This window comes from Chaetodon trifascialis, chromosome 24, assembly GCF_039877785.1.
Source record: "Chaetodon trifascialis isolate fChaTrf1 chromosome 24, fChaTrf1.hap1, whole genome shotgun sequence".
In the NCBI taxonomy this organism is placed as follows: Eukaryota; Metazoa; Chordata; class Actinopteri; order Chaetodontiformes; family Chaetodontidae; genus Chaetodon; species Chaetodon trifascialis.
In genome coordinates, this window is record NC_092079.1 from 9,430,249 (window position 1) to 9,444,810 (window position 14,562).

The 14,562-nt window shown below is 41.8% G+C and overlaps 1 protein-coding gene across 1 annotated transcript; it reads left to right on the forward strand.

Annotated features, from left to right (window-relative positions):
* The first annotated feature begins 16 nt into the window (after positions 1 to 16).
* Positions 17 to 12,679, forward strand: LOC139327810 (vascular endothelial growth factor C-like). Its single transcript, XM_070957808.1, has 8 exons — positions 17 to 1,033; positions 5,221 to 5,464; positions 5,852 to 6,042; positions 6,501 to 6,631; positions 6,741 to 6,838; positions 8,503 to 8,637; positions 9,038 to 9,239; positions 11,940 to 12,679. Exons 1-8 carry the CDS (start codon positions 932 to 934, stop codon positions 12,049 to 12,051), a joined length of 1,215 nt encoding a protein of 404 aa, XP_070813909.1. The 5' UTR covers positions 17 to 931; the 3' UTR covers positions 12,052 to 12,679.
* Positions 12,680 to 14,562: the final 1,883 nt, after the last annotated feature.

The following is a 14,562-nucleotide window of genomic DNA, read 5'->3' on the forward strand; positions in this document are numbered from 1 at the left end:
TCTGTTTGGACAAGAACTTAATACCAAAAGCTGGACATTTTTTTAAACCTCCTGCTAAAAACTCCATTTGAGAACAGGATTTGGAATAAGCTCTTCCTCTCTGTCTCTTTGATGCTTTTCTAAGGATCAGACAGAAAAAGTTGTGACAGATTTAGAAAGCTGCAAAAAAAAAGGAAAAAAAAAAAGTCCAGAGAGAGACAGACAGAGCTTTGCCCTGGAGGTTTCTGAGGAGGAAACAGGAGACAGATAAAGAGGCAGCGATAATCTCAGAGAGAGGGAGACAGACAGAGGGAGGGAAGAGCACAGCTGTTGTGAGGAAGAGAAGGGAAAATATAGATAAAGACAGCGAGGAGGTGCACAAGTGTGAAGGGCGAGGAGCTGGGACTGACGAGGACAACCGAGGCTGGAAAGAAAAAGAGACGTACGTGGAAGAGACAGCAGCTGAAATAGAGAGCTTGAGGAATAATTCAAGCTGAAGGTTGACATAGAAGAAGAAGAGAAACGAGCAGAGACAAACTGTGATTCGCAGAGGTGAACAGGCACCTGATCAAATCAAATCAAACAACAGTGAGAATGGAGACGCAGCCAGACAGGAGAAAAGACTTCCTCTGAAGTGAAAGAAATAAAAAAGGAGCTGTGTTTGACGCGGCGAAGAGGAGACCATTTCCTCATCATGTTTTATTCAGCTGGCTTCCCAAATTCAAACAACCTGCGCCGGAAGAGCAACTTCGTCCCCGGATAGAATGAAGAGAGGAGCAAAGAGATACCGGCCGAGTCTGTGATACCCTCCTGCTCCTCCTTTTCCTCCTCTCCACTTCAGATTCCTCCACCTTCCTCTCCTCCCCCCGTCTTTCACTTTGCATCCATCTTTTAATTCACTAACTTCCTCCTCCTCTGTCCTGATATCTCCTCTCCTCTCCATCTCCTCACTATGTGGATACCAGCATTGCTCCTATGGATTCTTAATATCAGCAATTTGTGCTCAGGACAAGACTATACAGACTATTACCAAACTGGAGACATGGGCACCGAGGTGAGACATTTCATTTCTCCATCATCTATAAAATCTACTTGGCCTGAACTCAAATATAGCTGCATCATTTCCCACTGGCTTTAGGCCAAACTACTGAAGAGTTTCACTTACTTCCACAGCTTAGTGTCTACACACAGGTCAACACAAAGATAACAAATGCAGATGCTGCCACACCAGCAATGAGGGATCAAAAAAAAGTTGTCACATCTCAACCCAAGTGAATACCTATGGGAGGTTTTGGACCAGCGCCCTCCAAAATCATCTAAATACCCAATGAGAGACAATGTTTTTTGGGAAGAATGCTGTTAGTTAAGATAGTAAAAGGCTGCTTATTCAGGAAGTCTCATTGAAATCAAGATCGCTTTTACAAGAGAGACCTCACAAGCAAAGTATGTGTGTACAACATCTTAACGAGGCAATTCAGTCACACAATGATCCATCCAGTGGTTTAAGTATAGTGGTTGCCGCATGAGCACACAGGATATCTCTATAATCCAGTGCAGAGAGGAAAGAGGACTGTTTGATGCTTTGTCTATTTTGGAAGGAGGAACAAGCACTGTTCTGGTATAAGAATTCAGTTTTTGAGTTAGGTTTTGCAGAGTCGTATTTATTATGCTGTAATGTATACAGTTTGGAGAAGGAATATCAAGGCTCTGTGCTTTGTCCTTTTGTCTTTTTGAGACTGGAACAAGTTCTCAATTAACAAAAGACCTAGTTTGCACTGGAGCTGATTTCATACAGGACGTCAGTATAAAAATGCACATTGCAATGTTCCGTTGAAAATGAATATGTCTAAATAAAGAGAGAGATTAAATAGCAAGGGTCCTGAAATTGATCCTTGAGGAACATCTTTGACTTGATTTGACACTGTAAGCAACAGCCCCCAGTCAGGCAGGATTTGAACCAGGCATAAGAAGAATCTTCAGAACCAATGGAAAGCAGCTTATTTTGCAAAAATATGAAGGTTCAAGGCACATTCATTCATAATTCTACAGCACAACAAAATTTCCGCTGCAGTGCCTTTGCGCTACACACTCAACAAACAGCTTGTTTGTGGTGGCATGCAGAGGACAAATTGAGGATAGCCTGAGGCTCGTCATAAGGCTATCATGATTAACAGTATCAAAGTGTGCAGCACAATGTTGCTTTTTAACAAGCATCCTCTATATTAGTAATTATTATATTAGTATTATTGTACTATGAGCAGGTCTGAAGCTCTACTGCCAAAGGATTTCAGTTCCTGAAGTGACCAGCGATCCCAGGGAATTCAGATACGCAGGTCTTAGAAAGGTTTTCATATCGGCCAAAAAGGTCACAAGCGTAAGCAGCTTTATGGAATCGTCTCTAAGACACTTTTGTTGGGTTTTCCTTGAATATACAGTTTATTAACACATATCATTGTTATCAATTTTAACAAAATGAACTGGCAAAGACACTCCAGGTAGTTGCAATTATGCAAAGGCTTTAATGCAAACTGAGCATTGAAACAATTAAAGCCGGTCTCATTTAAGCCCCAGCATATCAAATTGATGCCAAACGTTTGCTTTTTGTGAAGTTACAACTTGTTTCTGTGATGTCATTTCAAAAAATACCATTAGAACAGTTCTGTGTAAACAACACAATTTGCTTTTGTTTCAACTTCACTGTAAATGCTTCTGTTGAATTCTGACAGAGGGCCTCTTCTGTGGAAGTGTTGTGGTTAAGTTAAAATTTCCTGGTCAACAATTCCTTGAATAACAGTGAGTCATGGCACGTTAGAGTAGTGGTATCCAGTGAAAAATGGAAAGGCTGATTATCTAGTCATGGTTTATCATATGATGTCACCCCAAAAAAGTAAAAAAGACTCCGGGCATCCGGTTGTGGCATCTCAATCACATACTTTAATGGGATCAACGAAAAATAAAAGACTGAATAAAAGTGTGTGTGAACGTTACGATAGCCTCATACAGAAGATGTTTATACTGGAAGGCAGAGTGAGTGACAAATGCATGGGTGTGTACATGTGCGTGTGTCTGCATGCCAGGAACATCTAATGATGGTCATTCGTCCATCATGACCTCATAGTCCCAGAGCGATGACCTCATGTCATGTGATCACTTCACAACACAAAGGAGAGAGACCAAAAGAAAAAGAGGAAATGTGAGAAGATGCTGAAAGAAAGAAAGAAGAATCCATCTTCAAATGGACAGCAGAATTATGTCGAGTCCAATATCGCAACATATTATTGATTATTATCTTCATTGCTTAATTTTAAAGGTGTGCGCTGCAAGAGAGAAAAATGCTTTACATGATTTACTACCAAGGTCACGCTCGTCCATACGGTCTCATGTCTGACACTGTTATGGAGGCTTCATTGGCAAAGTGACTGAGCTCCAACACTAAAATTGGGAGTATAGATCAGTGATGATATAACTAAAGGTAAATATACTGATGACTTTAGCCTCTACTCTTTTCTGAATCATTACAATTGCAAAGATTGATTGTACACATGAAACTATGACTTGAATCTGCGTGTACAGTTGAGTGTTTTTAATCATTAAGAAGGCAGCAATGGTTAAATAATTAACATTCATTGACAACCACAAGTCACTGCCTGTTGTTGATGGCAATGTCAGGAATGTATGACTATGAAGTTTGGTTCAGACAGTCATGGTTCCCAGAGGATGAATCATACTGACGCTAGTCCTGCCCGGATTTTTCTTCTAGCACCACCATGAGGTTGACTTTTGTGGTTTTTAGTCAAATGCCACAAAAGATATGGGATGGAGTAACATTAGCTATTCACTAATTAGCAATCGTTAACACACTAAATTAAGATGAACACTATCACTGCTCAGCACTGTCATTGTGGGCAGCTAGCATGGCAGTAAACTCTTGGTCTTGTACGCTACTATAGTCTTATCTAAGTGCAAATCTTGCCTTGGAGGAATTGTAGAAGTTACAGAGAAGAAAGCGTTTCATATCTGATGTCCTAGGTGAAAAAACTGGTGAGACAGATGGAGAGAAACGGAGAGGGTGGGGGACAGGGAGTGAAGGAGGAAGAGATTAATGGAGAGAGTGATAACAACAGAGATCTGGTTTCTGTTTAGGTATTGCCAGCTGTACCAGTCTGCTCCTTCTCATCCTGGGAAACCAAACAACCACCCTCGCTCCCAGGAGGAAATAATGTGGCACTCACAACAGCCAGCTCCCAGCTGACATTTCGTGCCCCCCAGATAATCCAGAGGCCTCTATTAACCAGTCTGTTATACAATTAACCTTTTATCGTTCATCTACTGTATTTCCACTGAGGAGAATAGAGACATCTATCACGACGGCAGAAAAATCATTATGGGGATGACTCAGTGTGGAAATGGTTCATCCAGTGACATCTACTGTCATCTGAGATTTCCTGCGTGGACCTGGAGCACCACATAAAGCCCTCTTTGTATAATAATAATAATAGTACTATGGGTGTTGGCTGAGCTCACAATCTCCAGTCTGTTTGGTTCATTGAAGCAGATCTCATGCTGCATTTAAGGTTTCCTCAGAAGCTCTCACACAGGCAGCTTGAGGTTGGCAGCTGAATTTGTCACGAAGGGCGCATTAAAGAAGGATGCCGTGAAAGGTTGTCCAAAAAATTGATTGGTAAAGCAACCAAAAGGACTTGAAAAGGAGATCTGACAGTCAGATTATCGTGCATTGCAGCAGCAGGGCAGGCATTTTAAAATTTTATCACATTTCCTTAGCAGTAGTGCAGAGTCTAACTGCTATAAAAGGTAACCACAATAAAGACAGAAAAGAGCAATAGCAGCAATACTGAAGCATAAAGAAAAGGCAGACTTTATAGCTTCCTTGTGTACTCGAGTGGAACAATGTGTGTGCAGATGAGAAGAGGACACACAAACCCATAATAACTAACAGTAGCCAACAGCAACATGTTACAACACATTGGTAGCTGAGGTATTCACTGTTTATCCGGCTCGAACCAGCAAAGCTTACAGCGTAAATTCGACAGTATGTAACAAAAAACAAATTGCCCTCAATGCCGACATTTCATAAGCATTTCTTTCATATTTAGTCAAAACAGGATATTGAGCCTGAATTAATCATTTATGTTGATATGAATCCATTCCTTCGTGGCAACGCATGACGGAGTTGCGTTATTAAGGTTACATTTGTCTTTATGACTCTTTCCCGTCTTCCAGGTCCCAGCAATGTCAGATGACCAGGCCAGTTTGGACACAGTGACGAGCGTGGATCAGCTCCTACAGCTTCTGTACCCCGAATACAGTTTGCTTCAGCACTGCCTGAGGAAGAAATCCTGGCACTCCTCCTCTTCCCCCTCTTTTCCCACCTCGTCAGTGAGCCCCTTAGTCCACTCTAACGATGAGGATCTGTGGGGTCAGCCGAGGGAGGAGGCTCTTTACAAAGTGGACGGAACTTTGGGAGGTAAATGTCGACCAGTACCAGGATGCGTCGTAATTCCTACGTTTTTTTAAACTGGTCCAGTGGTGTCTAAGATCTAATGTTAACATTGAAAAAATCTACATGTTTAATCATAGCCTCTTCATCAGGGCTGTCTCCAGCTTTTTAAAACACTAGAGTGGACTGCCAGACAGATTTCATTGCATTGGAGACAGACAGAAGTAGGTGGTAAATGAAAAAATGGAGAAAACAAGCATAGTTGGAAAGAAGATTGGAAAATGAAAATTTGATAGAACATTGGAGAGGTTGATGATTTCCTGCCATCACCCCAAAACCACTAATAACAGATAAATTAAGACCCTCTCTTGTATCAGCAAACAAAACCCAGTTACTTAATCACACATGTTTCAGTCATCCTAGAGGAGATCCAGCGGACCTCATGCCAGCCCAGAGAGGTGTGTGTTGAGGTCGCCAAAGAGTACCCAGAATCCACCAGTCAGTTCTACCTCCCTCGCTGTGTGGCGCTGCATCGGTGTGGTGGATGCTGCACCAACGAGGCCTTTTACTGCACCAACACGAGCCACACGCTTGTCAACAAGACGGTAAGTCGCACAGCTGGATTCAATTCTTTCTTTCTTGTATTTATCTATCTGTTTATTTCCAGTCAGGCACTTCTTAGCACTTTATTACACAATTGTGTCAGTATTTTCTCCTCTTACACCTCAAACTGCCTCAGAAAAGAGGGTAGAAACCAATCTGCCCAGTTACATAACATGCATATCTGTATCACAGCCCACCCTACTGCAGTGGGATGGCCTTTGGCTGCAAGTGGACATGAAATCAATACAATACACAGCCACACACTGTTGCACAATCATGCAACCATTACATCAACTTGCACGCATCAGCCTAAATACATTGTACGCAGCAATATTGTCGAAGAAGATGAAGGAAAATAAAAGATAAACAACCAAGAAGTACTGTGTTACATCATCTACAGCTTTGTACACGCACGAACACACACAAACACACCTCTAAACTTTAGCTTTCTTGCCTCCAGCTGATGGAGCTGTCCCCACCCAGGATGGACCGCTCCGTCGTCATGGTCACCTTTGTCAACCACACTTCGTGCGAATGCCTCTCCAAGCGGCCGCTCCACTCCATCATAAGACGAGCCGCAACAGATCACCTGTGAGTGAGAGTGAGGAGTGACATGTGTGTGTGTCTGCGTCTACAAATATTTCTGAGTCATTTTTCCTGTATCCATGCATTCATAATACGTCTCTGTCTGTGTGTGTAGATGTTCCCCACCCGAAATTCCCTGCGCCTCTGGCTCATTATGGGATCCAATGAACTGTGTGTGTGTCTCTACAGATGCCATAAACTACTCTGAGACTGGTAAGTGTGTGTGAGTCACATTGTTCAAATTATTCAGTTTCTGCAGTGGCTGCTGCATATTAAGTTTAGATTACCCCAAAGGGGTCTTAAGATAAAACATTTCTGTCATACCAAATGTTTTTCCTGACCTTTTTCTAATTTGTGCTGGTTTTCTCGTGGAATACTGCAGACTTTCAGCTCTTATGGCCTCAAAAATCCATCAAATGCATCACGAGGAGACACTGCTTTCTTTTAAGGGAGCAGGAAGGTTGTGAAGCACTCGTATAGAGAGCTGGAAATCTTTCTGGCTGGCTGGTCCTGATCCAACATTTAAGCAAATAAAAAAAAGTCAAAAAAGCAACATGCAAAATACAAATTCAGCATTATGTTGCCTTAGAAAACGCACCTCAAGGGTAAAATGCTGCTGTCACACCAGCGTTTCCTTGTGTGATGATGCAGCAGCAGGTCTAGCATCTGATTTTAAACCTCGAGTTAAATGTTTAACACCAGGTGATTTGAGTGCAACCCCTTTCTGCAGTTTGACAGGAGTGAAAACCTGCACAAGCTCATCCTTGTGTTACAGTGTAAAAACTGAATATTGTTCTTTGGATGCTTTGTGAACCAGTGAACAGCAATTAGAACTTCCACCTCTGAACCAAAATGCAATGTCATCCAAAATGTGGCTCCACCTCAACTGAGCAGGTTTGGTATGTGAGCCAGATTTAATTATGATTTGAAAGACTTTTTTTTCCTTCTTCAAAAACTCCACAGTCAGATGATGATGATGATGATGATGATGATGCCTGAGCGGCAAATGAAATGATCTGAGATGACTCCCCCCTGAGGGAATGTTTATTCAACTGTAACATGAGAAGCGAAAGTGTCTTTGTGGCATTTTACTTGTACAATCATGCAGTGAACCACAGCGCCTTCCATCTCCATCCATTTTTTTCTTTTCTAATGAACCGGGTACCTTACTTAGCACATTGTTTGAAAGAATGGACTGAAAATCAAGTCTGAGAAACACAACCTATTTTGAAATGTATATGAACATTTTGAGCGAAGTGGGGGAAACAAGCCCAACTTACCTTTCCTTGGAATTACTTAAAGCTAATGTTTCCACAGGAAACTCGAGTCAATAAATGCAAACTTAAAAAGCATTAGTGTTTTGAGCTAAATACTAGCAGCTACAACGTTTACCATGCTCACCATCTTAGTTAAGCCTGTCAGTATGCTAACATTTGCTAGTTTGCCCTAAACAAAGTGCAGCTAAGACTGGTGAGAATGTCAGGTTTGCAGGTTAAAGGTATTTGACAAATTAAATTTTGACATGATGATGTCCTGTTGGGGGGGGCGTGCTCACAGACGGTATTGCAATTCATCCTCTGAGAACCTTGAACATCCAACAGGAAGTTGTCAAGATATTTCACTGAGAACAGCCTCGTGGTGGCACTAGAGGAAAAACTAGGGGATCACCAAAGTTAGGAGGATTCATCCTCTCAAGATCATGAACGTCTGTAGTAAATGTCAAAATAATTCATGTCATAGGTTTTGGGATATTTCAGTCTGGACCAAAGTGACAGACTGACCTACATACTGACACTGCTATGAACAACAGAGCGACAAAACAAAGCTGCAAAAACAACTAAAAACCATTTTGTACTTCCTATCCATGTGGCTTCCAGAGGCGCAGGACTCAGGTCTGCTGGCTCTCTGTGGGCCCAACAGGGTTCTGGATGAGTCCACCTGTGAGTGTGTCTGTCGAAATGGACTCACCGAGGACAGCTGCGATCCAGGCTGGAAACTGGACCACAACACCTGTAAGGAGGGCTGCAGTTATTGAAAATATTTCACATTCTGCTGTTGTTTGAAAGATAATTATAATCCCAGAGTCTGAACCACAGTCTGTCTGCAAAGTGGTGAAAGAAATACCTTTCTTTCTTTGGTTATCTCTGGCCTTAGCAGTATACCAAACCGCTAAGAAAAGGCCTGTCATTCTGAGAGCAACCATGCAAGATCAAGCCAGAAAGGATAAACACAGATAAGGGGGAAGTTTGGGGAAGTAGGGCTTCATGCAAGTCAGAACCCAACCACCAAATATTCAGTCCAACAACACTGACAGAAGTACGACATGCAATATCTGATAAGTCAGGTTTAAATGCATAAAATTACCTTCATGTGTTTGTTTCTCCCCGAAGACATTAAACTCTCTCCTCTCAGGTGAATGCCAGTGTGAAGGTCAAGGTGAGGGGAAGTTGTGTCCCACCGGCCAGCGGTGGGATGAGGAGCTGTGTGGCTGCGTGTGCGCCGCAGAGTGTCCCGGGAACCAGCCCCTGAACCCCGACACCTGCCTGTGTCAGTGCAGAGAGAGTCCACAGTCTTGTTTGCGGCAGGGCAAGAGGTTCAACCCCAACACCTGCAGGTAGGCATGCAAGAAGGCCAGGACCCTGCTGAAGTATCCTTGAGCAAAACTCAAGGAGTAGAAAGGAGCAAGCTGAACCCATCGAGCCCGCTGTGCTGCCAATCAGCAATAATAAACATTTTTATCTTGTGTCCATGCAGAGAACAACATTAATGCTGTACTTTACAGTGACCTGCTGGAATTTGTTGTTTCTCAATCAGTGCTGGCACCATCTTTAAGTTACAGAGAACGCCCGCCTCCCTCTTTGAAATCAATGTTGTGCATTACATCATACATGCGCTGGCTGTTTATCCACTCATTTGCAGTAAATTCTAAAAATGAGTATTTGGTTTCCAGTCTGCGTCAAAACAATTTATTGAAATTATCACTTCCTCTTTTCCTACTTCCACAGTTGCGTAAAATAAAAATCCATGAAGTGAAACCCGAAGTTCTGGAAAAACTGCAGCTGCACTGCATTTCATTTTAGAAACACTCTTACATTGCACAAAAGCACTGACTGCAATATGTGGGCCAGAACTCACTCAAACTCCTCAAAAAAGAGTTTTAAGAGCATAAAACATATCCAAAGCCAAAAGAGGGCCTGATCTGTGATGACTATAATTAGTGTCTTAAAATAACTTGCCAATAATGACATAATTCTGCGGACTCGATTGATGTGAAGCTTCAGTGATTTTAATTCCCTCCAACTCAAATCACAGCATTTCTGTGTGTCAGTTCATCATGGGTTACCTGAACCAGTGGCTTATACTGGGAGAACTGGTCCTGTCTGCTTTAGGCACCAGGCTAAGCCTGGTCGGCCCTTGGGGTGCCATCACTACTCCTCGCCCTGGGAGCTTAGCAGAAGGAATGGGTGAGGAAAGAGTGAGAAAGGCAGTTTGAGAGGGAGAAAGCAAGCAAACTCTCAATGGACATGTCATACATTCCAAACTTCTCCATTTTCTGTCGTTCACATGTTTCCATATGACCTTTTATGGACACAGGGTTTCCTAAACATTCGACCACGGTCTCAGCTGTGTGTGCGTGCTTTGCATGCATGTCGCGGTTCCCACAGCCAGCATACAAGAGATCAACCTTCTTCTGACCCGAGAGGCCTGCAGAGAGACACGCAGAGAGACGGGCAGAGAGACGGGCAGAGAGACAGGCAGAGAGACGGGGTGAACTTAATGACAGAAAGCAGAACAGCCATCAGACCAGCAGGCAGGCTTAGGGACAGATGGAGTGACGGGCACAAGGAAAAACACGTGCTGCCAGCTGAGCTTTGATATGAGTGATTTCTAATCACGGCTTTACACTTATGGGAAAGTTCATGGACATAAACACACAAGTGACCTTTGATGGCAGAAAAAATTCTTAAACTTTCTCAGCCTAAGAGGGCTGAAATTTATAAGATGTGCGCTCTAACCAAGACTCAATATTAGCTCCATGTCCTTGATTGTCTGTTCATGTCCATCCTTTTTTTTTTTTTTTTGGATTCACCTTGATAAACCATGTAACTAAGTACAATTCAAATATTTCATATCTTAAAGATCCAAATTCAGTGCTCGAGTTCTAACCTAACTTTTTAAGAAAGTGTTTAAGAAAGTGGAGAAATAAATACCTCAAATTAAAACTGGTCCCACCTTACAAACCAGTTTAGTTAATAAAAGAAGTATTAACAGTTACGAGCTATTGTTAAATATCTATGCCCATTAAGCCAACTGCCAATGTAGCTGTTGTGCAGCTAACTGAACGAGCTACCTAACAATTTAACTGACGAAGCGCACATTCACAAAAGAGGCACTATGAAATATGGCTGACATTTCTGACCAGACATTTGAATGATACGTTAAATTTCACCAAAACAAAGGAAGAAAAACACGTAACAAACATCAAATGACCAGATAATGCTAGTTCAATTAGCATAATCAGATAATTCCCATGCAACAAAACAAAGTGACACCTACATCTACAAAGGATTAGGAGTTAAGTTAAATATAGTGTTTGGCCCCTAAAGCTAATTTTGGAAGTTGAGCTACAGTTAGTGATGCTAGCATCTTAACTAGCAAAGACATGTAAACTGGTTGCTTAAGCTGATTTTTTAAATGTTTGCTAGCCATCAATTTATACGTCTTTGCTCGCTAAGATGCAGATACAGTAAATCACTTTTGAAAGTATCTCATAACAGAGAATTAAGAGGAGGCCAACAGGAAACTTTTTGAAGAGCAGGTGGTACCGGTTCCCGCTCTTTAATGCAGATAAGACAGTATAAGATATTCAAGTATGCACAACTGACTCGCTTCATCATTTTGTCTGTTTTTTTATGCCTGATTCAACATCTGGTCACAGGAGGTGGTACAACAGAAGACCATACACCTACTGTGATTTTGAAGAGGCCAGTTCCCAGAATTTGGCCATAATCCTCCCCTCTCTGGAGAAATGCTCTTTTTTCTCACACTCAGAAGTGTTTGATGCGTGCACAAACAAAACTTGGATCTGGGTTTATCCAAAAGGGATGTCCAGATATGAATAATCAATCGTATTCACGCCAAGAGAATATAATCTCCCCTGTGTGTTTTTTATTTCTTCTCTGTGGCTCTTAAACTCACCCTTTCCTTCCCTTCACCCGCCTCTCGCTGGCTTTTCACTCTTTCTTTCTATTCCGTCCATCTCCCTTTTTCTGGCTTTCCCTCCCATCATCTTCCCTCTTCTTCCTCTGTGTAGCTGTTACAGATTGCCTTGCAGAAAGCCCAGACCTGTGTGCCAGACTGGTTTTTACTACAGCCACCAAGTGTGCCAGTGCATCCCCAACTACATGAGGCCCGGCTGGAATTAACCAATCACAGGCAGCCTGAAGAGCAAAGCTGCAGATGCCGCCATTTGTTGCCCTTCAACCTGAGGCTCGAACCCTTTTGCGCTGAAAACGAAGGGGTGAGAGGGTCCTCCCTCTGTGCCTCTTGACGGGAGGACAGGAAGGTGGAACTACACATTTACATGGATTACAACAGACTACAAGCAGAATTTATGGAGTTTTATTCGTGCTGTCTGTGCTCTGACACAAAAGGCCAGAACAGCCACCCACATGCAGGACTAAAAATGGAGTAATCTTAGCCAAAGAGAGAAAATGAGGAAATATTAGACTCTCTGGGACTCCATCTAACATGTGTTGGCCCTCTAGCCAATGCTAACAACACGGTCCTGACTGGAAGCGACCGATCACACCAGGAGACAAGCATGACAGCAAGGGTGGGATGGACCAATCAGACTGTGAGCCAGCACTCATCCCCGCTACGTGTTTGAGCACGACGCTCAACCACCGACCTGCTGCAGAGACACCACTCATGACTGTGTGAAATGAAAAGTGGAATATACTAATAACAGACCAGACTCCATGCTTCTTTTTTCCTTTTTTTTCTTTTTAAAGATTAAATAAGCTGTAGGTAACTTCACACTTTGGCAGCCTTGAGTCATATTTGAGAGGTTGAAGGATTTCTTTTGTAGAAATCACGTGATGTGATGTTGTACTGCAGCCTGATATCTCCTCTTTTAGCAGAGGTGGAAATGGTGACAGCAAGCACTCAGAGCACCAGTGGGCTAGATTTTAATTTTGGCAAACAGATTGTGTCTATTGTATCTATACTGAAAGGAACGGGGTGAATCTGTTGCAGCTTAGTTTATTTTTCCATTTAAAAATGTCTTTTTTCATAAAGCCTTACCTGGTGCAGCTCCCCTCAGCCAAGAGAGTAGCAGGATAATGCCAGACCCTGTTCAATTAAACGCTAATTTAAACACTCCCAAACAGTTATTACATCTACCAGTTTCAACTTGCCTCTACTGCAGTGCTGCTCTTTGAAGATTTTACTCATACATGGCTGAATCAAATCACGATTGATTGATGGTTACGCTTGGGTACGGTTCAAGACCTTCTCGTGATTTAACTTTACCCACTCTAATATTATTTGTAAATATTTAAAGCTTTTTTTTTTTTTTTTTTTTTTTTTCATATTTAAAGCTTTAATTTTGAAGATGCAATCAACTGTAGATATAAAATACTGTATTTAAGACACTATCATAACTAAATATTGTTTTGGAATGAAACTATTTACATGTCCTTGTACTCCAGCAGTTTTAATTATAATGGAGAATTTGAATTGTGTCTTTGATTGTCCATTTTGCCTGCACTGCAATAGACTCATTTTAACAGCTCACGTAGACATCTACACAGCTTAGGGCTCAAAAATGCTAAATGTTAGGATGAAGATTAACGTAGATATGATTGTAGTGTTTGTGCTATATGGATGTAGAGAAAAACTGAAATTCTCTCATCATGCTACTATTAAATATTTAAAGTACTTTTGAAGTATTGATTAAAAGGCCTTGTCAGATATGTCTGTGTGCCTGTTTTGTTAATGTTTAATATTATATTTGTCAGGGTATATTGGCAGCAACAATCCATTAGGAGTATAAAAGCATCAACTGTAATATTCTTTTATAGTTAAAAGATTGAGAACAGTCTTTGAGCCATTTTATGTTGTATGTTGAACTCAAGAAAAGTTAAATGCTAGTTGAATGAGAGCTAATCCAACACAGCTATGTGGTCATACCAGAGCAGAAAATGCTTTAGCAGCCCTGAATGTACTGAACTGGGCAACTGTGTGTTTTATTGCCAATGAATTCAACTTTATTTGCAAGAGGAACTGTATTATTTTTTATTCCACTCAACAGTCTGACTTTCTTCAGCCTGTCTGGTGGCAGGTGTGTAAATTTTGGCTCAGAATACTCCAACCATCCAAAAACCTCTTTCCGTGTAACGTGTGTTATTGCTGAATGTAACTCCTCTGCATGTCTTCACTGTTCCCCACAAATTTCCAGAAGTATAATACATTTAATACAAGAATAATACATAAATGTGTTTGAAATGTGTCACTGCTCCTTTAAAACACCTACTGCCCGTTAACCCTGTGAGAAATGCATGTTGCATTGCTCGTGTTTCACATGACAACACCGTGAGAAGCACCTCCCCCCTCAGCACGCAGACAAACACCTGTGGGGAGGAACTTGACTCTTCCTGTTTTCTCCCTTTTTCTGTGTCTACCACAATAAACAATATTGACTCAGATGGAAAACAAAGAGATCGCCTTTCTGTCTGGCCTTTGTGACCGTCTGCCTGTCAAACTGCCTCAACACACATCTGTCTCATCTTTGTCTGGTCTGTCTGCATCATTAGCTGATTACAGTGCATGATTACAGTAATTAATGGCTGACGGGTAATTACTGTCATCAGCCATAGACAGCCTCAGCTAACTAAAGCATATTTAATCTATAACTGTTGTTGTATAGTGTGTGA